We start from the raw sequence: 24341 nt of genomic DNA, 5'->3' as shown, positions 1-24341 counted from the left end.
TATTATTTAATGAGTCTAACCAAATTTTAATGTCTGTTATGAAGTTTAATAGTTTAAAATAATTTTAAAATACTTTGAGTTTATGGAATGAAAACACTTTCAAGTTTATGTGTTGGTTAAAAATGTTTTGAATCACTAGATGTGTCATTTTAAAAATGTGGTATATACTAGTAAATTTTGTGAAATATTTTATCTTTCAGACGAGGATTAAATCCACCACACAGGGTGAAATCTATCTCCATGACAACATTCACACAACAGGAGATTGAATTCTTACAAAAACATGGAAATGAAGTAAGTGGGTTTTTTTTTTTTTTTTTTTTTGCAATTTTCAACTTTTTTGTTGGCAGTCATTTTAATAAGATTTAATAAGTTATTTAAAATGTTGAATTTTGCAGTCTAAAAAAGTTATTTTTGGATTTTATATTTAGATATTTTAAAATGTACTCAATTAATAATGTATTTGGAATTGTTTACTACGTAAACACTTTACTATAAATCTGAGGTTGACGTGTGTATTTAAAAGCCATCAGTCTTGAATATAAAAGGTGTTTCGGAGGACACCCATTATTACAGTTACTGTTAGTCTTTGCTTTAAAAGTCAGAAAACAGAAAGAGAGTTCATTTTGTGATGTTATGTTAAACTTGTTAGGGGTTGTATGATCAGCTTTCACTTGAAGTCCTCTATTTTTCCTAAATTTTTAACTTTGGATGTGTATGTGATGTGTAATGTTTAGCAGGTGTTCAGTAGGGAAGAGGTTGGTAGTTCTCAGTGGCAGCCTAGTGTCCTTGGGAGTAAGATGGTATATTTGGATGGAAGCTTTTTTTCTTCTTGCCTTTAATGGGCTTCCAGTAATTCCGTTCTGTTTGCTTGTTTGCTTTTAGCTCTATGTTTTGCTATTAGTAAAAGGTTTTAGATTTTTCTAATATTTTTAAAATTAATAAAATTAAAGAGAGTGGGCATTTTTTAATAATCCTGGGGTAAGGATGAACCAGTTAACCCAAGTTGATTAATAATAGCTATTATTATTTGACAGAAAAGTCTCATTTTCTAGAAAGGATAAGTAGTACTTTAGTGGTAGTGGTACTCTTCTGGTTGCATCTTTGATATCCTTAATAAACATAACATAAGTTAAATATTAAGATTTTATTAGTTTTAATCTTCTCTTTGACCCTTAGAAAATATATGCAAGCATTTTACACTCTGCCTTCCTAATATTTTGAAAGTAATATCTTATGTTTGCCTGCTTGTGATGTCCATGTGCTTTTAGTTCTAAAATAGTGAGGAAATATAAATTCACAGCTATGAAATATTTTTAAATACATGATTTAAAGAAGAGAGCACATTTTGAAGTCTCCAAATTTTGCCAATGACAAATTATTTTGGGTATTCAGATTCCAGACTAATGTGACTACTTTATAAGAACATGTAAAGTTGGGTGAAAGGGTAGGAGGCTTTTAATGACAGTAAACATAGAATAATATATATGTTGATTAAAATACAATTTGAACTATTTGTGTAAAGTTTACAAGTGGGATTAACTTAACAGTGCACACTTGAAGTTACTTAGGATGTTGGCTTCGTGTGCAAAATTTTGGAAATTAGAATGGAATCAGAAATAAAAAATACTATTCTATCTTTAGGTTAAAAATATGACAGTAGGTAAAACCAGAGTAACAAAACTGTGATAACAGCAGTCCATTTAACAACATGTGAGATACAATTAGGTGGAGACTGGTCCAAAAAAATACCAAGATTGAAGGCATATATATTTTTTTAAATGTGGTGGGAACATTGATCTACTTTCTTAACAAATTTTTAGGTGTGCAATATTGTATGGTTAATTATAGACATAGTGTTGTATAGCAGATCTCTAGAAATTAATCATTTAACTTTATACCAGTTGAATTACAGCTCCTCATTTTATCGTCTGCCCCTGGTGCCCCTGATTCTACTCTCTGCTTCTCTGGGTTTGACTATTTTAGATACCTCATATAAATTGAATTATACAATATTTGTCCTTCTGTGATTGGCATATTTCACTTCATGTAATATCCTCAAGATTCATCTTTATTTTCATGTATGGCAGGATTTCTGAAGGAATATTTTTTAATGCTGTAGCATTAAGGTAAATTTAGAGTATATAAAAAGAATTAGTTGATTTTGAGGAACTCACTGTATCAAAAAGTAGAAGCAAAATGTAAATGTTAGAAGTGAGTGAAGTGTATTCATGAATCTTAAGTCCTACAAAGAGATATGCAAGTTGGTAGACCACTCAAAGTACTTACCATGACAATCACTGTCACTATGTTGGGTATTATAGATGTGGTTATAGATGTGTTACACTGGCTTAGTGGACAAAGGGCTCACAGTTGGTGCAACAGATACATAACAGATAATTGCAACATGGTGTTAGATAAATAATGATAAGAATAAGAAGTATCAGCAGTAGTATGGAAAAGGGACTTAGTATTTTGGTGGGAAGGAGAGGATTGGGAAGACCCCACAGAACAGGTAACACATTTATTGGTTTTTGAGGGTAACTAGAACCTAAGCTGGTAGTGAAAGTCACTAAAGATGGAGCAAAGAGTAGAAAAAAAAAGAAGGGAAGCTTGCAATAGGTTGCTAGGAAATATACTAACCTTGTAAATGCTTGTTAAGAAAGACAAATATATCTTCTCATAGTATACCAAAGAACATCTTAGAACCAAAATAATGGACAGGTATGTTTGGTTCTTTGCAGTATCAACAGTATCTTAAAATTTTGAGAAGTGTGTAGAGGGTGAAGATACGAAGCGTGGGACAGTTGGTACAGCTTTATAAGCAAATATTTATGGGTTTCAAGTGCAAGTGTTTTATTATCAGTTTATCTTTTTTAAACCTTTAAATCATAAGTATCACTGCATAGGGAATAGTACCAGAACGTGAGTTTATATTTCAAAATAAGTTGCCATATTTCTCTTGTCACCTTTTAATAGTTTGGAAAGGGCCATATTCAGTCACCTTAAGTTTTGGATTAAAAAGGCTCTATCATACATCTTGTGCGTGAATGAGTTCATGCCTGAAGATGAGTATTTCCAAAATTAAAAGATCAGAAAGTATATTGACTTTGGCAGCAGCCTTGGATCTTTGATCCCTACCAAGGAGTCTTAGTGTGCTGGGGGGCATGTTTGGTTGTTGTCACTATTGGAGGATGTTGCTGGCTTAAGCAGGCAAGCACCATGAATGGTGAATGACTTGTGATGTGTTGAACAGAATTAACCTGCGTGCCATATGCTATGAATGTTCCTCCAGACATTTATATGTGGGAAACATCTGTGTATGGTCTTCTGCATTTGTAATTTAATTCTGTTTTAATACTTGCATTATAGTTGAGCATCCTATTACCAAAGACAGTCGTGCTCCAAGCCCAGAATCAGAGTGAGGTGGGCTACCAAGTTACAGGGCAAAGGGCATGGATACAATCACACAACTGATGGCAATACTAATTATATTTTAGTCATCAATAAAGTATATCTGTATTGGTCTGTATTAGTAGCTGTGGTAAGCAAATAATGTTATTACTGTTTATAGATACGCATAGAGACCATACTTTTTACAGAGTATATCATTAGTTTCTACAGATGTGGTTTACAAATTTCTTGACTATTACTTTAGTGTTTATAGACTTCTACAGTGTGTTTGGTGGAGCAGATATGTACATTATTAAGTTACAGAACATAATATGCCAGATGCTAGTAAAATATTTTGCATTGGAGCACTTTGTATTTATTTGCTGAAGTAATTTTTGTCATTTTTTTCAGAACCAAAATATTTCACAAAAAGTTTCCATGTATTTCTTTTGTAATGCTTTCTTTTGTATCAGTTACTTTAAAAACAAAACAAAACAAAAACCTGTAGTGATCTTGGCACTGTAGCTCCCCTGTAATCCCAGCACTTTGGGAAGTGAAGGTGGGAGGATTCCTTGAGACCAGGAATTTGAGACCAACCTGGGCAACAAAGCGAGATCCCATCTCTACAAAAATTCAAAAATTAGCCAGGCGTGGTGATATATATCTGTAGTCCCAGGTACCCAGGAGACTGTGGTGGGAGCATTGCTTGAGCCCTGGAGTTCAAGGCTGCAGTGAGTCATGATCATATGACTGACTGCACACCAGCCTGGGTGACCAAGAGAGATACTGTCTCAAAAAAAAATAAATTCTGTAGTGATTTTCTGTATGTCCTCATTTGTGATGTCATGGGCAAATCATGGTTTTCCAGTTAAAGGAAGGTGGATTAACTTCTGATTATAAAGTTAATGGAAGGTGGACTGGTGAACCCTGCTACGGATAGATAATTCAATAGAAAAGAAAATGTAGAAATAATTTTATTTTGAAATATGTATAGTTTATGTTTTCTAGTAGTAAGTTAACCTTCCTAATTATGTTTGAAGACTAAAAGTAAAAACATTACTACTGGCCAAGTGTGGTGGCTCACGCTTGTAATCCCAGCAGTTTGAGAGGCTGAGGCGAATGGATCAGTTGAGGCCAGGAGTTCAAGACCAGCCTGGCTAACATGGCAAGACTCTGTCTCTACTAAAAATATATATGTATTTAAAAAAAAAATAGCCAGGCTTGGTGGTGTGCACCTGTAATCCCAGGTACTTGGGAGGCTGAGGTGGGAGACTCACTTGAACCTGGGAGGTGGAGGTTACAGTGAGATTGTGCCACTGCACTCCCATCCTGGGCAACAGAGCGAGACTGTCTCTAAAAAAAAAAAAAAAAGCATTGATGCTCCACAGGCATGGTATATGTGTAGGAGTAAAATCAGGCGTTGTGTGCCAGTATTTGATTATCTTTTACTAGATTAAAAACAAAACAAAATGATTGCTTTGAAAACCCATGCAATAATGTACACTTTTCCCATTAACATTCATGATTGATTCATTTTTGAAGCGGAAATTTATTAATAAATTACCTGCTGTGGGAGAATGGCGTGAACCCGGGAGGCGGAGCTTGCAGTGCGCCAAGATTGCGCCACTGCACTCCAGCCTGGGCGACAGAGTGAGACTCCGTCTTAAAAAAATAAAATAAAATAAAAATAAAAAAATAAATTGCCTGCTGTGTGCCAGGAACTGCCCTTAGGTCCTACGGATACAAAAACTGAGATGATTCCTGCCCTCCCCTTGCAGTCTTTTAGGGCAGGAGACATAATAAAAGTACAGTGGTCTTGTGCTGAAAGCTCAGATTTGGACTATGCAGGTTATGAACCTTGGGCAAGAAGCTTCTGAGCCTTCCTTTCTGTTAGTAGTAACTATAATACCTGTGTATAAAAATGCTAGGATTTTTTTAGTTAGGCCAGCTTGTGAAAATTCCCAGCATATTTCTTTTCAGATAGTATTTATTTATTGAATCTGAATCTAAAGTGGTAGAAGTTATAAGAAGAATTATCAATTTTCATTTTCATTCTTGATTTGGATGGTTTCTTTAGTGGAATTTTTCAGTTTTCATAGCATACTGTCATGTCATTTACATTAATATTTGGGTTTTGTGTTTAAACTCTTGGAGCATTTTAACTTCAATTTTCTGCTGAGTTTAATAATGAAAATTGATAGTTATTTTAGTAACAATATATTGTCATTGTAGAGTGGCAGAGTTAAGTTACATACTCAATAATTCAGGATTTACAATTATTCTGTTGCTCACATCTGGGGTTGGCAAACTGTTTCTCATGGCCAGATAGTAAATATTGTTGGCTTTGTGGGCCACCTGTATTCTCTGTTGCATAACCTTGTTTGAAATCCACTTCTCTCCGCCAACACACACGCAATTCTTTAGTGTGAAAACCATCTTTAGATTAAGGCAATATAAAAACAAGCCAGTGATGACCCAGTTTGGTCTGCAGATTGAAGATCTGTTGATTGAAGATGTATAGAACTCTTATTTTTCAGCTTGCAATGTAAATCTTTTTATGACCTGGCTTCTTAACCTTATTGTTAGCAGAAATGTTTTAACTACAGTGATCTTTGTTTCGTTTCCCATATGTGCTATCTGTATTCTGATCTTCTTACCATTTTACCAATGCTGGCTTTTATTTTTGCTTGACTTTTCTCTTCTAATCCTATCAGTCTTTCAGGAGTTTTTATCCCTCAGATACTAACACCCCCATAAGTATTTTAAACTGTTTAAAAAATAGCATGCACTAAAAGATTTACAAAAAAAAAAAATTTTTTTGTTGTCGTTATTGCTCTTAGTTTCTTCTGTATTGGTCTTACTGCCCTCAAGACATTATAGATATCTCTGTGGCATAATCTTGCATATTTCTTAATTATACCTAAAGCAGTGAAAATGCACAAGCATATATATCCAAGTGAGTTTCTTTCTTTGGGGGGCCGGGGGAATGGAGTCTTACTCTGTTGCCTAGGCTGGAGTGTAGTGGTGCCATCTTGGCTCACCGCAACCTCCACCTCCCGGGTTCAAGTGATTCTCCTGCCTCAGCCTCCCAAGTAGCTGGGATTACAGGCATGTAACACCATGCCTGGCTAATTTGCTAGGACTCAAAAAAATCCATGGTTTAGTTTGATTACCACCAATTTATGAACCTTGTCACCTTGGGCAAACCACTTCCCTGAGCTTCATTTTCCTTTGTAATCTGAGAAGTATCTGTTTTGCCTATTTCATGAGCTTGATTTGAAGGTAGTATATAGGAAAACATTTTGAAAATTGATGTATTATGTAGATGTAAGATCATGGTTTTATTTTATTTTTTAAAATTAAAATAAAATTGTTTTCCCCAGGTTTAGTCACTTGCCCAAGATCGTGCTTTTATGGGCAAAGATACTTTTCCAGTTGATTCCTAAACGCAGAAAATAAGTATCACGTAGGAACATGGCGTGCTTTGAATTGAATTTAGGGTGGAGATAAATTTTTGCAGAATTTCAGTCAGTATGATGGTATCAATAAATGAAAACATTCCCTAATAATACATTGGAAAACATTTTAAACTACAAAATTAATTACTTGAGGGAATAGCTTCCTAGAGGGATATTTGAGTTTTAAAACCATCCAATTAAAATATTAAAGCACACTATTGTATTATTTAAGGGATATTTATTTAGTGTCTGCTTATTTATGCACATGTCTGGCCTCTTAAGCATTTTGAAAGAAGGGTATGGCACCATAGCTCTTCTAAATATTAGCTGAATCTAGTCAGTAGTAACTTAGTAAAGTTGAAAATATTTAGAGTATATTCTTTGATAATTAACTGTTGGCTTTCAGAGAAATACACTAATTAACAAAAATGTAGAAAATGTAGGGGCGGGGATAAAAAAAAAAAGAAAATGTAGACATGTCTTTGTTTTGAACATATTATAACCTGTGGGTCTTTTTGAATGATGACAGAAAACCCAGAGCTTTGTAGAAGAAGCTAGATGTTATGTTGTTAGTTTGTAACTACTCTGAGAGTTTAATTTTTTTTTACATTACATATTCTGGGTTACAGTGTTTATTTCTTTGTTTGCCTTACCATTCTAGCTTTCTGTAATCTGTTAGCTTGTTTTTTTCTTGCCATTGTGTGTTATCTTCTAAAAAATCTTATTTGACTCTAATTAAAACAATATAAATCGTTAAACGTTTTTGTTTCTTTTTAAAAGACTTTTTTTTGTGGAGGTATTCATGCACTTACACAAGTAGATAATATAACAAACTTCCATCAACAAATTGCTGTCTTTTTATTATTTTTAAGCAAATGCGAAACATAAAATTTCATCTGTAAACTCAACTCTCATGTTATCTGTAAACTTCAAGGGCTTTAAAATATATATAGCAACAGTGCTATTTTTGTCCCTATGACAATTAATAATAATCTAGTCATCTGGTCAGTGTTTAAGTTTTCTGTTGCTTGTAAGTATCCTACTTTTCTTTTTTTTCTTAATAGTCTGTTTGAATGAGGATCCAGGTAAGATCCACACATTGAGTGGTTAAAATGGGCTTTAAAACTTTGTACTGCTTATGAAGGATTGGAGGCTTGGCTGGGCACCATGCCTCATGCTTGTAATCCCAGCACTTTGGGAGGCTGAGGCAGGCGGATCACTTGAGGCCAGGAGTTTGAGACTAGCTTGGGCAACATGACAAAACCCCGTCTCTACTAAAAATGCAAAAATTTGCTAGGTGTGGTGGCGTGTGCCTGTAATCCCAGCTACTCTGGAGGCCGAGGCACAAGAATCGCTTGAACCCAGCAGGCAGAGGTTGCATGAGCCAAGATGGCACCACTGTACTCCAGCCTGGGTGACAGAGTGAGACTCTGTCTCAAAAAAAAAAAAAAAGGATTGGAGGCTAGATGGTTCACAGTGACATCTGCAAAGATTGGACTGAAACGGGTCTGTATTAATGGTATGTGGCATAGATTCACCCTGAGGTTTGTGTTAAGACAGTGGGGGCCTCAGGCCAGGTAGTTATTCTGGGGCCGGATAATCTGTAACCTGGGGCCCCTGCCAGCTTGAAGTCCCTGGGAAACATAGCAGCTCAGGTGACTTCCAGTGCCTTGTGGGACACTCACGCAGCACAAGTGCTACCTGGTACACATCTGAGTTGTGGTCCTTTTCCTGTGCCTTTTCCATTGCTCTGACGTCAGCTACTACTCAGTCTCCTTAAAATTGATACTGGATTCTTACTGCAGGACAAGAAGCCTATTTGTTTGTCAGGACAGCAACTGACGTTCATTTTGGCAACAGAGTATGCCATCTGATTATGGGGTATGTTATGAGCTGGTAAGAAGAAAATAAACAGGCCCTCCAGCCTCATAGGTTTTTGAGGAATTGGTAATGATGTTTAAGGTTTGGGTAGTAGTAGCCAAAGACCATGCCTGCATTAACTTCTTGTTGATTTGGGTGATATTTTTTGGTCAGTCTCCTACTGGACCATGTTTCCCACCACTTCCCCAAGGACAGTCTCATACTGGCCTGTGATCCTAGGTTCTTTTCAAGGATGGAGTGGCTATGAGCAGTTACCTTTTGGTAGAACTTGTCCTGCTTTGTGCCATCTAACGGCAGCATAGTGTGGTAGGTCTTACGGCAGGTGAGCTGCTCTGCCTGCAGGGAGCCTGGTTTGGCTATCTGCTACATTGTCTCTCAGAACCTGCTCTCCTAGATAGCTACAGCAAGACTCTGGACTTGGGCAGAGAATGCTCAGAGCCATAGCACAATGGCCAGATCTACCTGTTTTCCTCCCCTTCTCCAATGTTATTGTGAGAAATTCCAAATACATATAAAAGTTGAGAAATTATGCAGGTAAAATAAACATTGTGCTGTATTTGCCTCAGCAGATATCTGTACTCATTCAGTCCATCTTATATTTCAAAGTAAATTCAAAACATTAGTTCACATCACTTCTATAAACTGCAGTTTATCTATCTTTTTATTTTTAAATTAAATTAAAAAAAAATTTTTTTTTTTGAGACAGAGTTTCGCTCTTGTTGCCCAGACTGGAGTGCAGTGGCATGATCTTGGCTCATTGCAGCCACCGCCTCCCAGGTTCACGTGATTCTGTTGCCGTAGCCTCCTGAGAAGCTGGGATTACAGGCGCTTGCCACCATGCCCAACTAATTTTTTGTATTTTTAGTAGAGACGGGGTTTCATCATATTGGCCAGGGTGATCTTGAATTCCTGACCTCAAGTGATCCACCTGCTTCAGCCTCCCAAAGTGCTGGGATTACAGGCATGAGCCACCGTGCCCGGCCTAATTTTTCTTTTGAGGCGGCATCCTGCTCTTGTCGCTCAGGCTGGAGAGGTGTGATCTTGGCTCACTGCAACTTCTGCCTCCTGGGTTCAAGAGATTCTCCTGCTTCAGCCTCCGGAGGAGTTGGTGCTACAGATGCCCACCACTTCGCTGGGCTAGTTTTTGTATCTTTAGTAGAGATGGGGTTTTGCCATGTTGACCAGGATGGTCTTGAACTCCTGACCTCAGGTGATCCATCCACCTTGGCCTCCTAAAGTGTTGGGATTATAGGTGTGAGCCATTGCGCCTAGCTTGGTATATCTATCATTAATTAGAATTCAGTATTCATTCAATTTTTTAGGTATAATTTATATACTGTGGAGCTTAAGAATCTTAAGTGTACTTTTGGATGAGTTTTGATCATTGCTTCCAATTTGGTAACCCAAAGCCCTGTACAAATATAGCACATAAGCATCATTACAGTCAGTCACTGGACACTTCTTCCTATTCAGTCCTTCCCTGAATTTTTTGAGACAGGTTCTCAACTTCTGTGCCTCCCAGGCTGAAGTGCAGTGGCTGGATCACAGCCTACTGCAGCCTTGACTTCCTGGACTCAGGTGATTCTCCCACCTCAGCCCCCCGAGCAGCTGAGACCACAGGCATATGCGTCCATGCCTGGCTCATTTTTTTTTTTTTTTTTTTTAGTGGAGACGGCGCCTACTCCTGAGGCACTGTTTTGTTTTGTTTTTTTTATTCACATTCATATGAAATAAGTTAAAGTGTGATTTTAAAAATAACCCTTCTTTCTTTTTTTTTTTTTTTGAGGTAGGGTCTTATTCTATTGTCCAGGCTGGAGTGCAGTGGTGCAATTACAGCTCACTGCAGTCTTGACCTCCTGTGCTTAAGCAGTCCTCCCACTTTAGCCCTCGAGCAGCTGGGACAACAGGTGCGTGCCACCATACCTGGCTAATACTGTTTATTTTTGTAGAGACAGGATCTTACTGTGTTGCCCAAGTTCGTCTCAAGCTCCTGACTAAAGCGATCTACCTGTCTCGGTCTCCCAAAGTGCTAGGATTACAGGCCTAGACTGGAGTACAGTGGTGCAATCTCAGCTCACTGCAACTTCCGCCTCCCGGGTTCAGTTGGTTCTTGTGCCCCAGCCTCCCGAATAGCTGGAACCACAAGTGCACACCACCACTCCCAGCCAATTTTTTGTATTTTAGTAGAGATGAGGTTTTGCCATGTAGGCCAGGCTGGTCTGGAACTCCTGACCTCAGGTGATCCACCTGCCTCGGCCTCCCAGTGTGCTGGGATTACAGGCATGAACCACCATGCCTGATCCTCATTTATTTTCTTATTGATATCTTCGGCAAGTAGGAGTTTTGTCATTTTGATGTAATACAATTTATCAGTTTTTTGTTTTATAGAGAATGATTTCTCTTCCCTGGTTAAAAAATCTGCTTCCTCTTAAATCATGAGGATAATCTTATTTATTTTAGAAGCTTTACATTTACATCTGTGATCCATCTCAAATTAATTTTAGTGGATGGTGTGATAGGGATTGAGGTTTGTATTTTTACCTGAATATATACACTTCTAGCTCTATTGTTGAAAACACTTTTCTTTTCTCAGTGTTGCTTTGGAGTCTTTGTCAAAAATGAAATGACCAGGCTGGGCATGGTGGTTCACGACTGTAATCCTGGCACTATGGGTGGCAGAGTTGGGCAGATGGCTTGAGCCCAGGAGTTCAAGACCAACCTGGGCAACATGGTGAGACCCTGCCTCTACAAAAAATACAAAAATTAGCCTGGCATGGTGGTGTGCATCTGTATTCCCAGTTAGTTGGGAGGCCGAGGTGGGAGGATCACCTGAGCTTGGGGAGGTTTTAGGCTGCAGTGAGCTGTGATTGCACCACTGCACTCCAGCCTGGACATCAGAATGAGATGATGTTTCTCAAAAAAAAAAAAAAAAAAAGACCGCGTAATTATGGGTTATATGTTCTCTATTTAGTGTCATTTATTTATTTGTTAACCCTTATGCCTTACAACACTGTCTTTTGGTTACTCTGCCTTTCTAGTAAGTCTTGAAGTCAGGTAGTACAAATCCTTCAGTTTTCTGTTTTAAAGATTGCATTAGATATTCTGGGTCAGGGGTTGACTGACTAAAGCCTGTGGGCGAAATTTGGCCTGTTGCTTGTTTTTATATGGTCTACCTGATTGAGCTACCATTGTGAGACATGGAGACCAAGCTGGGTTTTCTGTCCCTCCCTTCCTCATTTCTCCCTCCACTGTTGGCAGCTTTGGGCACCAAATGGTGGAATCTGGGAGTTGATGACTCAGTCACCTTTGACCAGTTGCCCAAATTGAGATGCTGGGCTCTTTGGGAAGCTGGAAAGGCACATCGGGATCTGGGTGTCACTGCGGTAGAGAGTGAAAATGACCACAGTGCGGATTATCTTTTTGTCATACTGGTTTTGATAAATTGTACTTTTAAGGGAATTTGCCCATTTCATCTAAGTTGTCATATTTATTGACATAAAGTTATTCATAATAGTCTTGCTCTGTTAATGTATATGGGATCTATAATTATTTTGCTCTTTTATTATTTCCTTCTGTTTACTGTGGGTTATTTCCTCATTTTTAGCTTACTAAAGGTGGGACCTGAGGTCATTGATTCTACAGCTTGCTCTTTGAATACAAAGTTAGAGGAAAGATAATGTTATTAAGACATTAATAAAGAAGAGAAAATTTATTTACTACTTATTAAGTGGAAGTAGATTGTCATAAAGGTCTTCATTCTCATCTTTGTGTTCAGTAGGCTGAGGAGGAGGAAGAGGACGAGGGACTGGTCTTGCTGTCTTGGAGGTAACAGAGGCAGGAGAGGTGGAGGGGAGGCCAAAGAGGCAGGGACACTTGGTGTAAATTTTTTATTTTTTGTTTTTTGAGACAGGGTCACAAGTTCCCTCACTCCCAGGCTGAAATGCAGTGGCTAAATCACGGCTTACTGCAGCCTTGACTTCCTGGGCTCAGGTGATTCTCCCACCTCAGCCTACCAAGCACCTGTGACCACAGGCATACGCCACCATGCCTGGCTCATTTTTGTATTTTTAGTAGAGACAGAGCTTCACTGTGTTACCCAGGCTGGTCTCTAACTTCTGGGCCCAAAAGATCTGCCCACCTTGGCCTTCCAAAGTGCTGGGGTTATAGGCTTGAGCCACTGTGCCCAGCCAACTCGGTGTAACTTTTGTTGAAAAAAATCTGTGTTTAAGCGGACATGCACACTTCAAACTCATATTGCCAACTATTAACTTTTTAATGTGATCATTTTCCCTCTAAGCTCTACTTTAACTGTGTTATACAAATGTTGATGTATTTTATCATTTGGTTCAAAATGTTTTCTGATTGCCCTTGTGGGCCTTCTTTGACCCATTGATTTATTTGGTAGTGGTTTAATTTTTGCATATTTGGGATTTTCCTAGGTCCTTTACTGTAATTGATTGTTGAGTTAATTCTATAGCATCAGTGAACATTTTTAATATATTTTCACTGCTTTCCTTTTTATTGAGACCTCTTTTATGGTCCAGCACGTGTTCTGTCTTGGTGGGTGTACAATGTGTACTTGAAAGGAGTGTGTTTTCTGAAGTTGTTGGGTGTAGTGTTCTATAAATGACAATTATAGCTCTGTGATTGATGGTGGTGTTTAGATGATGTGGATCCACCTTACTGGTTTTGGTCTAGTTAAGTAACTGCAGATAGAACAATTAGACAGCTGGTGTGGATTTACATATTTTTTTCTATAATTTTTTGCTACATGTATTTTGAAACTTTATAATTGGTGCTGGTATATAATTATTATGTCGTCTTGATTACGCCATTGTTATGTAATGTCTTTTTTTATGTTTGATAATACTCTTTTTTGAAATTTACTTTATCTCATACTTATATTGTTTTTTCTTTGTAGTGATGGGTTGTTGTGAAACACTTTATTTTTGTTTTCAGAATGTGACTGTGATGCACCTGGATATGCTTTGTGTGTATGTATGTATTTATCCTACTTGTGGTTGATGATCTTGAATCTATACATTTTTCATTTACCAAATTGGAAAAATTTCAACATTTTCCCACCAAATATTTTTTCTGCCTCATTCTCTCTCAGCTCTCCTTCTGAGATTCCAATTCCATGGATGTTAGGCATTTTCATACTGTTCTGCAGTTTCCAGAGGCTCTCTTAATTTTTTTCCCTCCATCTTTTTACTTTACAGATTGGACAATTTCTGTCTTATCCTCAACTCACTCTTCTGTTATCTTTAAGCTCTGATTTTTAACTTTAGATACTGTATTTTCCATCTCTAGTATTTACATTTTTTTCTGTTATTTCTAGAGTTTCCATTTCTCTGCACAGATTTTGTTCATTTTTAATTATTGTAAAGATGTTTTCTCTTTTAATATGATCTTTTATTTATTTATTTTTTTTGAGACGGAGTCTTATTCTGTCATCCAGGCTGGAGTGCAGTGGCACAATCTTGGCTCAGTGCAACCTCTGCCTCCCAGGTTCAAGTGATTCTCTGCCTCAGCCTCCTGAGTAGCTGGGGTTACAGGCGCCCACCACCATGCCCAGCTAATTTTTGTATTTTTAGTGGAGACAGAGTTTCAGTTTCACCATCTTGGCCAGGCTGGTCTTGAACTGACCTCATGATCCACCCGCCTTGGCCTTCCAAAGTGCTGGGATTACAGGCGTGAGCCACTGCCTCCAGCCTGTAATATGTTTTTGAGTATAAGTGTACTAGCTATTTTAAGTCATTGCCTGCTTATTCTAAAATCTTTATCATTGCAGAATCTGTTGCTGATTGATTTTTCTTTTGATTATGGGTCGTAATTTCCTGTTTCATTGTATATGTAGTGCCTCTGGATTCTGTTTTGTTCCTTCAAAAACTATTGGTTTTGTTAAATTGTTTTGTTTTTTACTTCAGCAAATTCTGCTTCTCCCATGGTGAGTGTCAGCTGAAATCTCTGCTCAGTTCTTTATTTGAACTGTTTGAAGTCAGCCCCATGCACACATAGGTTAGGAGTGAGCCAGAGACTTGGGAAGAGTTGATACACAAGTTTTGTGGTACCTATTTTCTTTCTAGCCATCTCTCTTCTGGGATTTACCCCTCACTTTCCAGTTGCTGTGGCTGTGGTGAAACTCTTGTCGTCTTGTACTTTAAGCTTTAAGACCTGTGTATTTCTGTTTGAGTTTTAGCAGCCCTGCATGACTGCTTTCAAGTGATGATCCTTAAAAAAAAAAAAAAAAAAAGCACATAAGCACATACCTAGTGCTGTTTCTTTCCTCTTCAGCTTGTTTGTGGTTGCCCTTTAGTGTCTTTATAAACTTTGTCCAGAGTTGATAGTTGTTACCTGCTGGAGAGTTGGGGTTTTAACATGAGCCTTTTTGTCGCTACTGGAAGGAATCTACACTGCTTGCCCTTTAAGTCTTTTTTCATCCTCTAAGTTTCCTCTCCAGTCACTCATTCTTATTCTCTGCCCTCCTGCTAACCAAGTCACTTACTCCACCTACTGGATTTTGCTAATGCCATCCACATAGTGTTAGCGTTCCTCTGTTCTCCCAGTTACCTGTAAACCGGTGGTTGGTTGGTAGCAGTTTCTTAAGATTCAGGCTTAATTTCAGGAACGGGAAAGATCCACTATTTCATAGGTTGTGTGGTGTGTTCTTTTATCAAGAACCACTTTAAAAGTTTCAATTTTTGGCCATGTTAGCAGCTAATGCTCAGTGCCTACATCCATTAATTAGGAATTGTAAAATGGTGATATTCTAACTCAGTAGTTTTCCAAGTACAGTTTGGGACTTGTAGGGGATCCTTGAGACCTTTTCAGAGGTTCTTTACAGTTAAAAAAAAAAAAAGAAATAAGTTTAATAGAACTGAGACTCAGTTTGCTGTTTTTTTACTTCTGTTTTCATGGGTATACAGTTTTTCCAGAAGCTACATAACATAAAAATGCAGAAGCAGATGAGAAATCAGCTGCTACCTAACAAGGCATTAATGAAGTTTACAAAAATTACAACGGTAATCCCAGCACTTTGGGAGGCCGAGGCGAGTGGATCCACAAGGTCAGGAGATCCAGACCATCCTGGCTAGCACGGTGAAACCCCGTCTCTACTAAAAATACAAACAAATTAGCCGGGTGTGGCACGCCCTGTAGTCCCAGCTACTTCAGAGGCCAAGGCAGGAGAATGGCGTGAACCCAGGACTCCAGCGAGACTCCATCTCAAAAAAATAAAATAAAAACAGTACCTTTTCACTAATTTTTTTGTTTTGGGAAAAAATAGCCGTTTTTATAAATAGGTTACTTACATTAAGATGCAATAGTCTTATTCTTCTTTAAGAACATTACAACTGTTTATAAATATCAGTAGATATGGTGCACCACCATTTGTGGTCTTCAATATCGAACTCTTTAAAATAGTTTCATAACATTTCCAACATCTACCAATTAGGTGTTTTTTAATTACTATGAATTTATTTATTTGATATGTTTCACTCAAATTCAGTTATTCTTACTGATGCCCAGATTTTCCTCTCTTTAGATAATCTGTTTTTGAAACCAATTTAAAACTTCTGCAAATCTTGTTTTTACGTAGAAGAGCTTTGCCTGAATGTTCCTTTTTTTTTTTTTTAAACCTGTGAGCCACCGGTATATTCAGAAATGTTGAAAGAAAACTGTTTCTTCCCCACCTCTTGTTTTATTTACATAGAGTATGGTACAAATGCGGTTTACTTCAGAGGCTTGCTTTGAATTTGGGCTAGCTTCTTTCTGTTCCTTGGCCAATGACTACATTCCAAACCTGGGTCAGCTGCCTCACAAATGCATGCCTCCAGGCACGAGGACAACAAGACAATAGAGTGTCAGTACAAATAGGTCACTATCATTGAGTCCTAAATTGAACTAAATAATAGATGAGTATATTTGTGTTAAGAGGTGGCTAGTATTGATGATATCCTTAAACCATAGATAATCCACAAAAAATTCTTCATATCAGGACAAAATAAAATACAAAGTTATGTTCTTAATCATTTCTGAAGGTTATATGACCAAACAGGCTGGCCCTCTTCTGCTACTCCTTTGCTAAACTCCTTGTTTGCTCCAGGTGTATTCTGGAAAATGTAAAAATATGTAAAGCTTATTCTGTGTGTACGTCTATATGTGAGGGAGGAAGGCAAGAACACACCTTTGGTTAATTTTTCCTCTGCAGCCTTGCTTATCAGATTCATAGTATCTTTGGGAGTGAGAATGCTTTGCTTTAAGAGGCGTCACCAAATAAGTTTAGAACAATTGGAATGGAAACGTTGTTGGGATTTTTTTTCTTTTTAGGAAATAATTCTAAAGCTCATCCAAAAGAACAAAAAAGTAAAATTAGTTGGTAATAATTATTTACTGTTTGTAAAACAGTAAATAGACAATGTAAATGTAAAACAAACAGTAAATAGGATTTGTCCTATTAAATACTAAGTTTATCTCTGTCTTTTATGTACACAGTAATTTGTGATGTAAACTTGCAATAATTACAGCAACCTGAAACTAGTGTTAGGATAGGCACAGATCTGTATATTAGATACTGAGATATACTTAACCTTCTTATATTATAAATGTGAATGATCTTGTAAAACAAATGAATTTCAGCATTCGTTGTGGAAGTTGGTTATTCAATAAATGGAAAATTAACTAGAATGTTACCTGACATGATACACCAAAATTTCAGAAAAATTTTAGCATTAAAATTTAAGTCATAAACGAAGCCATAAACATGTAGAAAATAGTCTCAAAAGGTCTACCTGCAAAATGTTTATTAATCCCAAGGGGGACAAACAGTGACTTTAAAATGGATAAAGATACATTTTAACCAAATAATCCAAGTATACACCAGTACTGGGACAAATTGATGTTGTGTGTCTTTCTTGATAATGATGCACTGGGAAGGACATGTCACTTATGTAGTATCTTCCCCAAAATACATAACATTAATTTAATCATGAGGAAGCCCAAAGTAAGGGACATACCACCAAACAGCTGGCCTGTACTCTTCAAAGAGGTCATAGTCGTGAAAGACAGAAAGAGTAAAGAATGTTCCAGGTTAAAAGAGACAAGACAGTTAATGGATTCTGGACAAGGAAAACCTTTTCTTTTTACTATAAAGGCCATTATTAAGATTACTGACTAATCTGTAGATCAGATAATATAAAATATTAATGTCTTGGCTTTGATCGTTGTGCTGTGGTTATGTAAAAGAATGTACTTATTTTTAGAAAATACACATTTAGGGGTAAAAGGCTTGTTATGTCACCAATTTAAATGGTTACAAAAATTCTTTTTCTCAGAAGGATAAAGCAAACGTTACCATTGGAGACTTGGTAAAGGGTATGTGGGATGTGTTTCTATTATCAACTTTTCTGTAAAATAAATTATTTTGTAATTAAAAAAAACCACCAAATTGTAATGTTTAAGGACATGGCGGGGGCGTGGGTAATAGTAAAACACTAAGAGTGATTACTATAGAAAATACAACCAAATAGCCAACTACATATTTAGCATTTGAATGCAGAAGGACTTTATAGACTAAAAGCAATGGAAGAAGTCACAAAGTAAAAACTGATACATTTAGCTAGATAAAACAAGGAAACTCGTGGAAGGCAGAGTAAATAAAATTAAAAGGCAGAGCCATTGTTCTGTGCCAGGCACCATACCATACAGGGTAATTTACTTACGTTATCTTAGTTTGAGAGAGTTGGGCAGATGATAATTTTCCTTGAAACTGCTATGACTTGACTAATTATAAGTCTTAAATTTATAAATCTCTTTGTAATTTACAAAGCATATTCATAAATAACCTGTGTGTTGAGGGGATAGGGAGGGGTGCTTACCATACTCATTTCCTTACTGAAAGAAGAAAAGGCTTATTGCCCTGAGAAAACCACGAAACACAGCACCACACATCCACACACACACATCCACACCCCTGATTGTACCAGGGATGGACACCTAACCCTGAGGCTAGTGACTTATCAGGTCCTGTTTCTTCCTTCACAGAGGCTGTATTCAAACAATTAGTCATCTGAACTGAAAAGTTGTATGTAGTGGTCTCTGTACAGGCTAACAAGTAAACAAACAAAAAGTTGTACTTAGAGAAGCAAGAGTGGGGACAAGACATAATATGAGAAGCAAAATGATAAACTGTGTCTTGGTGGAGGGGTCGGTTGAGAGGGGGCTTAGGAGATAGGCACTCAGACTGCCCAGGTCCCAGATGGTTTCCTGTTTGCATTTCTGGTTCCCATGAAGTATTTGTTTTATTTTTGTGGAGTGCTTTGGTGTATGCTGTCTGCAAGTCTGTTTTTCTCTAAGCTAGTATAGCTGGGTTTTGATTCTTTTCATCCTATCTGGAACACAGTTCTGATGTTAGAGACCTTAAGTGAAATAAGGTATGGGTATGTGAGTTGTGTGTGAAGTGAGATAAGGTATGGGTTTGTGAGTTGTGTGTGCTGCCCTTTACTAAGTCCTTACAGTAGATGTCTGAATTAGAGTTGTTGCTCTCCTTCACAATGCAGATACTTGCAAGTAAGTTTTCTTACTATCCATTGCATTTTATTTCTCTCTAGTATTCTAAATATTTGCTTCTTTCTTTCCTTTGTGAGATTTCCTAATCCCTTTCCAAATGTTTTATCATTTCTGTTTCTTTGTACTTAGTAGTTATTTAGAAAACAAGTGTTAAATACCTATTAATCTTTCACCAAAACTTATTCTGGTACTTTTTCTCCTGTATTATCAAGTGAATCAGTATGTATAATAAATTGGCTCTTAGATAGTCCTTGCTGTTGGGAAATTCTTCCTCCAGGGAAAAATTTTTGCCCACCGCTCTATGTTATTCCCTGTGCACATTCTAATACCTGTCTCTGAAACAGGTTTTTATTATCCTATTTAAATTGTTACTAGTCTTGGATGCTGGGATGGTAGCATAGTCCATGGTTACAGGTATGTTCGGGGTTGCCAAACTTTTTCTATGAAGAGTCAGATAGTAAATATTTTAGGCATTATGGATGCCATAAGATCTTTGTTGCAATTAATGCTGATGTTGTAGCTGTAAGTAGTCATAGACAAAAGGTAAGCAAGTGGTTGTGACTGTGTTCTAAGAAGATTTTTGTCTATACAAATAGGCCCCAGATTTAGCCCAGTTTGCTGATACCTAGCTATATATGACGTGAGAATTTGTATCAGTGATTTTATTATTTCTACGTAAATAAGTTGGGGAACTAAATATTCTAGGTCAGTGTGTATATTTTAGATGGAACAAAAGAAAAAAGATAATTTCTATTGTGCATATGTTTGAGGGCTGTTAAGGAAGTTGCTTTCACTCATACACCAGGTATTAAGTGCTTACTGTGTGTCAGGTACCGAGCATACAAATAGTGTTGAATCAGAGAGGAGATTCCTGCCTTATGAAATTTGCATTTCAAAATTATGAGATAAAGGTTGTGAAAATAATGTGAGAGTGTGTATCTGTGATTTGGTACAGGGATTATTGTCCCTTTGGATTGGGTGGTTAGGGAAGACTTTCTGAGGAAGCCAGTGGGCTGGAAAGAGTTTAAAATTAGTTTGGAGGGCTAATCAGGGGTCACATTCTGTTGAGCCTAAGAGGCTGTGATGAAGAATTTGAATTTTACGTTAAGGAAGCTGTTATAAGGTAGTTTGTGCTTAAATAAATTATTTTTAAAGAAACCCTAGGACAAAATAAACAAGTTGGATTTGATACCTCGTAAGTCCAATACTTCCTTACCTGTCAATTTATGTGGCTGGTTTACAAAGGCACTTTGTCTCAGAGATCTCACATACAGCTTGTGTGCGCCTATTTTTAGTTAGTTACTCAGTTGCATAAGTTCTAATTCTTGCCAGCACATTTTATAAAACCAAATGTTAAGATAGGATATACCATAAAGTTCCTAAAAAAGGTATATGTAAATGCAAAACCATCAGTTTCTCTTGCATAAAGCACATGCGGATAGTGTTTTTGTTTGTGCAGGCATCATTCAGTTTATGTATTGTTTAGAGATATGTCACTGAGAAATACAAATCAGCTGGTGGTCTAGAAATATAGTCAAAGTAATGTAGGCTGGATCAGTGTAGGAAATGTTAACAATATACTTAACATTAATAATGTACTTGTTTTTTCAGTATTTTACTTGAGTCATGGCATATATTTGAGATGATTTCTCTGAGTATGGACTTTTTCTCCCTCGTTTCTTCCTTTTAGGGCAAAATAATATGTTGGTGATAGAATTTTGTATAGGTCCATGGTACCTGTCTAGAGAGCTTCTAATGGTATTTTCTGTTTGTTAATATTTATTTTTGTTCAGTTTTTCTGCCCCATTCCAAAAAGTGGATATTGATTACTTGTTCATCAAATTTTCAGTTGTTAAACTATTCTGTTATTTGTTCCTGCGTTTTATGGGTGGTATTATTAAGTGCTGTGATTATATCTTATATCCAGAAGGAGGCAGGATTACTTAGAGGATTGCTCCATCTCTACTAAGTAGAGAAAGGACAGAAAAGAAAGTATGAAATCTTGTTGGATGTATGTAGATTGGCTGAGTGAAAAAAAGATTCTTTAAATTTCAGATCCTCTGTCCTTTCCTTATTCTTATATCTTTCTATATGGAGGTTACAAGGTCATGCCATGTGGTTTATTCTTTTTATCTTTTTTGTGAAAATAAGGTTTTCTCCAAATAAAGGTGAATATCCATTTCAACAAGTTTCCACTCCAATTTGCTGTCCCCCTCAAGGATTACTGATGTAACACTGTTTCTTACCTCTCCTTTTATATGTGAGTAATTGGGAATGAGTATGAAGGTTTCCTATTTCTGGTATTCATAACTGAGTTTGTTAAATTGCTAGCCCTGTGTATATTTATTATCATGATTTGGCTGCTGTGCTGGATACCTGCTATCTGCACTTCTCACTCTGGTCTTTTCCTTGCTCTGGCTCCAAGCAGCTGGTCTGTCTGGATATACAAATCGGCTTCTTGTCACTGGTTTCTAGTTGGTTTCAGCTGGTGGGGAACATTTTATTTTCCTGACTTCTTCCTGTGGGATTTCTGCAGCCTGGCTGCATCCTTCCATTAAAGTTTGCAGTTCCTATCAGGGCTGATAGTTCCTGTCAGGCAGCTGACATTTTTCTTTCCTCCCCTGCTTTATGCCAACGGGTAGTGGTAGGCCCTGCTGTTATTAACCCTGGGATATAACACTCTCACTTGTGATTCCTTACAACCCACCTATGCTTCGTAATAGTCTCCTTATTAAGCTTCCTTCAGATTATCCAAATTGACCGTGCCGTCTGTTTCTATGGTAACTGACTGATAAAATATGCTTTAATATTTTAGATTCTGTCAGTGGCTATTATGACTCCAATTATAGAGTGGATTAGGACTATTAAGGGAAAAAATTAACAATTTTATGAATTTATTCTGTTGTCTGGTGTGATTTTATTTTTAGTTCTTCCATAAGATCTGGCTTTGAGTATTACCAGTTTATTGAACACTTAATATGGCCCAGCCTATTGTTTGAAGCATTATGGGAAATCCAAAAGTAAATGAGACACATGCTCCATGATTCTACTACTAGGCAGTTTGGAATGAATTTCCTGTGAGAGCTACAAAATGCTAGAAGTTCAGAGGAGGGAGATTGCTCTGTCAAGACCGCTTTGATTGTGTCTGCGGCAGGAATGAAGGGAGATCTACAATTTCCTGTATTTTCCTGGTAAGACCACCCTTCCCAGTCGTTGCTTATCTCATCACTCCATAGTCCATCACTGCAAAACACTTAAAGAGGCTAGACCCAAAAGTAATATAACTAATATGATTTTTTTTTTTTGAGGCAGTCTTGCTCTGTCACCCAGGCTGGAGTACAGTGGCGCGATCTCAGCTCACTGCAGCTTCCATCTCCCAGGTTCAAGCAGTTCTTCTGCCTCAGCCTCCTGAGTAGCTGGAATTACAGGTGCATGCCACCACACCCGGCTAATTTTTTTTGTATGTTCTTAGTAGAGACGGGGTTTCACCATTTTGGCCAGGCTGGTCTTTACCTACTGACCCCCCAAAGCGCTGGGATTATAGGTGTGAGCCACTGTGCCTGGCCAAACTAATGCTATTTAAAGTTTATATACCTGTTCTCGGTACAAAACATATATTAATTTATTTAACTCTCTACACCTCCCTGTGAAATAGGCTCTATTATTATTTGCATTTTACAAATAGAGAACAGTTACTTTGCTCAAGTCAAATAGTAGCAAACAGAATTGGAATTCAAACTCATGCAGTCTTGATTCCCTTGTCCAAGCTCATTAACTACCATAACCACCACATTATTCTATAATTAGAATTGATTATTCACCTCCCCAAAAAGAGACCATCAAAACTAATTCCGTTGTTCCATATAATTCCTTGTTTTAGGTGTCATTCTTGCTCCTCAGTGCTGTTTTTAGCCCCTCACCCCCACTTTTCATGTCAATAGATTTTATCACTTGCTGCATCTTCTTGTTGCAATCATACCAGTCAGTCTTCCTTATTCAGTATTTATTTATTTATTTAGAGACAGGATCTCACTCTGACACCCAGAATGGAGTAGAGTGGTATGATCAAGGGTGACTGCAACCTCTACTTGCCAGGCTCAGGTGATTCTCTCACCTCAGCCTCCCTAGTAGCTGGGACTACAGGTACACCACCATGCTCAGCGAAGTTTTGTATTTTTTGTAGAGACTGAGTTTTGCCATGTTGCTCAGGCTGGTCTTGAACTCCTGGGCTCAAGCAGTCCATCCGTTTTGGCCTCCCAAAGTGCTGGGATTACAGGCGTGAGCCATCGTACCCAGCCCCCTCATTCATTTTAAATACTGCTTTTATTCCCGCTAGTGTTAATCATTTTGGCAGTTCCAGTATCCACATAGATATCTACATGGCCTCCTGAATTCCTTGACCTCCAGTGATCCTCCATACTACTTTAGACCTTTTATTGATTGTTAACTGTATCACCTTCCAGATTTCAGTTTAAAGCATCCAGTTCTCTGACCACCACTGATTCTCTCTTTCCGGCTTACTCCTTCTGATACTGGAGCCACAGCAATTTTGGGACAGTCATCAGCACCTCTATTCCTTCATTTCACTAAATCCCTTTGTTATCCATCTTCCTCATGATGTCTTTATTTTTCTTAGCTTAGATTCCATGGTCTGTTAATATAATCACCTTTTTCCACCCTCAGTCCTATTCTGCTCGATTAACCCAATATTCTACCTACTTTTACCTAAATAACCAGATAAAGCTGGAGAAAAACACAGCCTTCTGACTACTTTCACTTTAGATATTGATGGCCACAAGTCTTCAGTGCTTCCTAGTCAATTCATTCTCTCCCATTTTTCCCAACCTTGAACCCCCTTTTTTCAATTGATGGTGTTTATTTTACTAAAAAACCAAAACAAGCAGAAAAGAGACTTTATCGGCAAGTCTAGATGCCTGAAATAGCAATGTTAGTAGAATGTTGGGAGCAGAAGGCAACCTTTCAGGGACTAAACTATGAGTAGGTCATAAGGAGTTAGAGATTGATGCTTTCTCGGATGTG

The 24341-nt window shown here is 37.5% G+C and overlaps 1 protein-coding gene across 2 annotated transcripts in view; it reads left to right on the top strand.

Moving 5' to 3' along the window:
- Positions 1 to 207: 207 nt before the first annotated feature.
- AGFG1 (ArfGAP with FG repeats 1) overlaps positions 208 to 24341 on the top strand; it is a 75867-nt gene continuing 51733 nt past the window's right edge. For both annotated transcript variants that reach the window (XM_011984964.1, XM_011984963.1), the window contains exon 1: positions 208 to 294. In XM_011984964.1, the coding sequence (XP_011840354.1) occupies positions 241 to 294 (54 nt within the window). In that variant the 5' untranslated portion in view covers positions 208 to 240. The remainder of the gene's footprint in view (positions 295 to 24341) is intronic.

The sequence above is a fragment of the Mandrillus leucophaeus genome, unplaced genomic scaffold, assembly GCF_000951045.1.
Source record: "Mandrillus leucophaeus isolate KB7577 unplaced genomic scaffold, Mleu.le_1.0 Scaffold277, whole genome shotgun sequence".
In the NCBI taxonomy this organism is placed as follows: domain Eukaryota; kingdom Metazoa; phylum Chordata; class Mammalia; order Primates; family Cercopithecidae; genus Mandrillus; species Mandrillus leucophaeus.
This window is presented reverse-complemented; position numbering and strand designations above follow the sequence as displayed.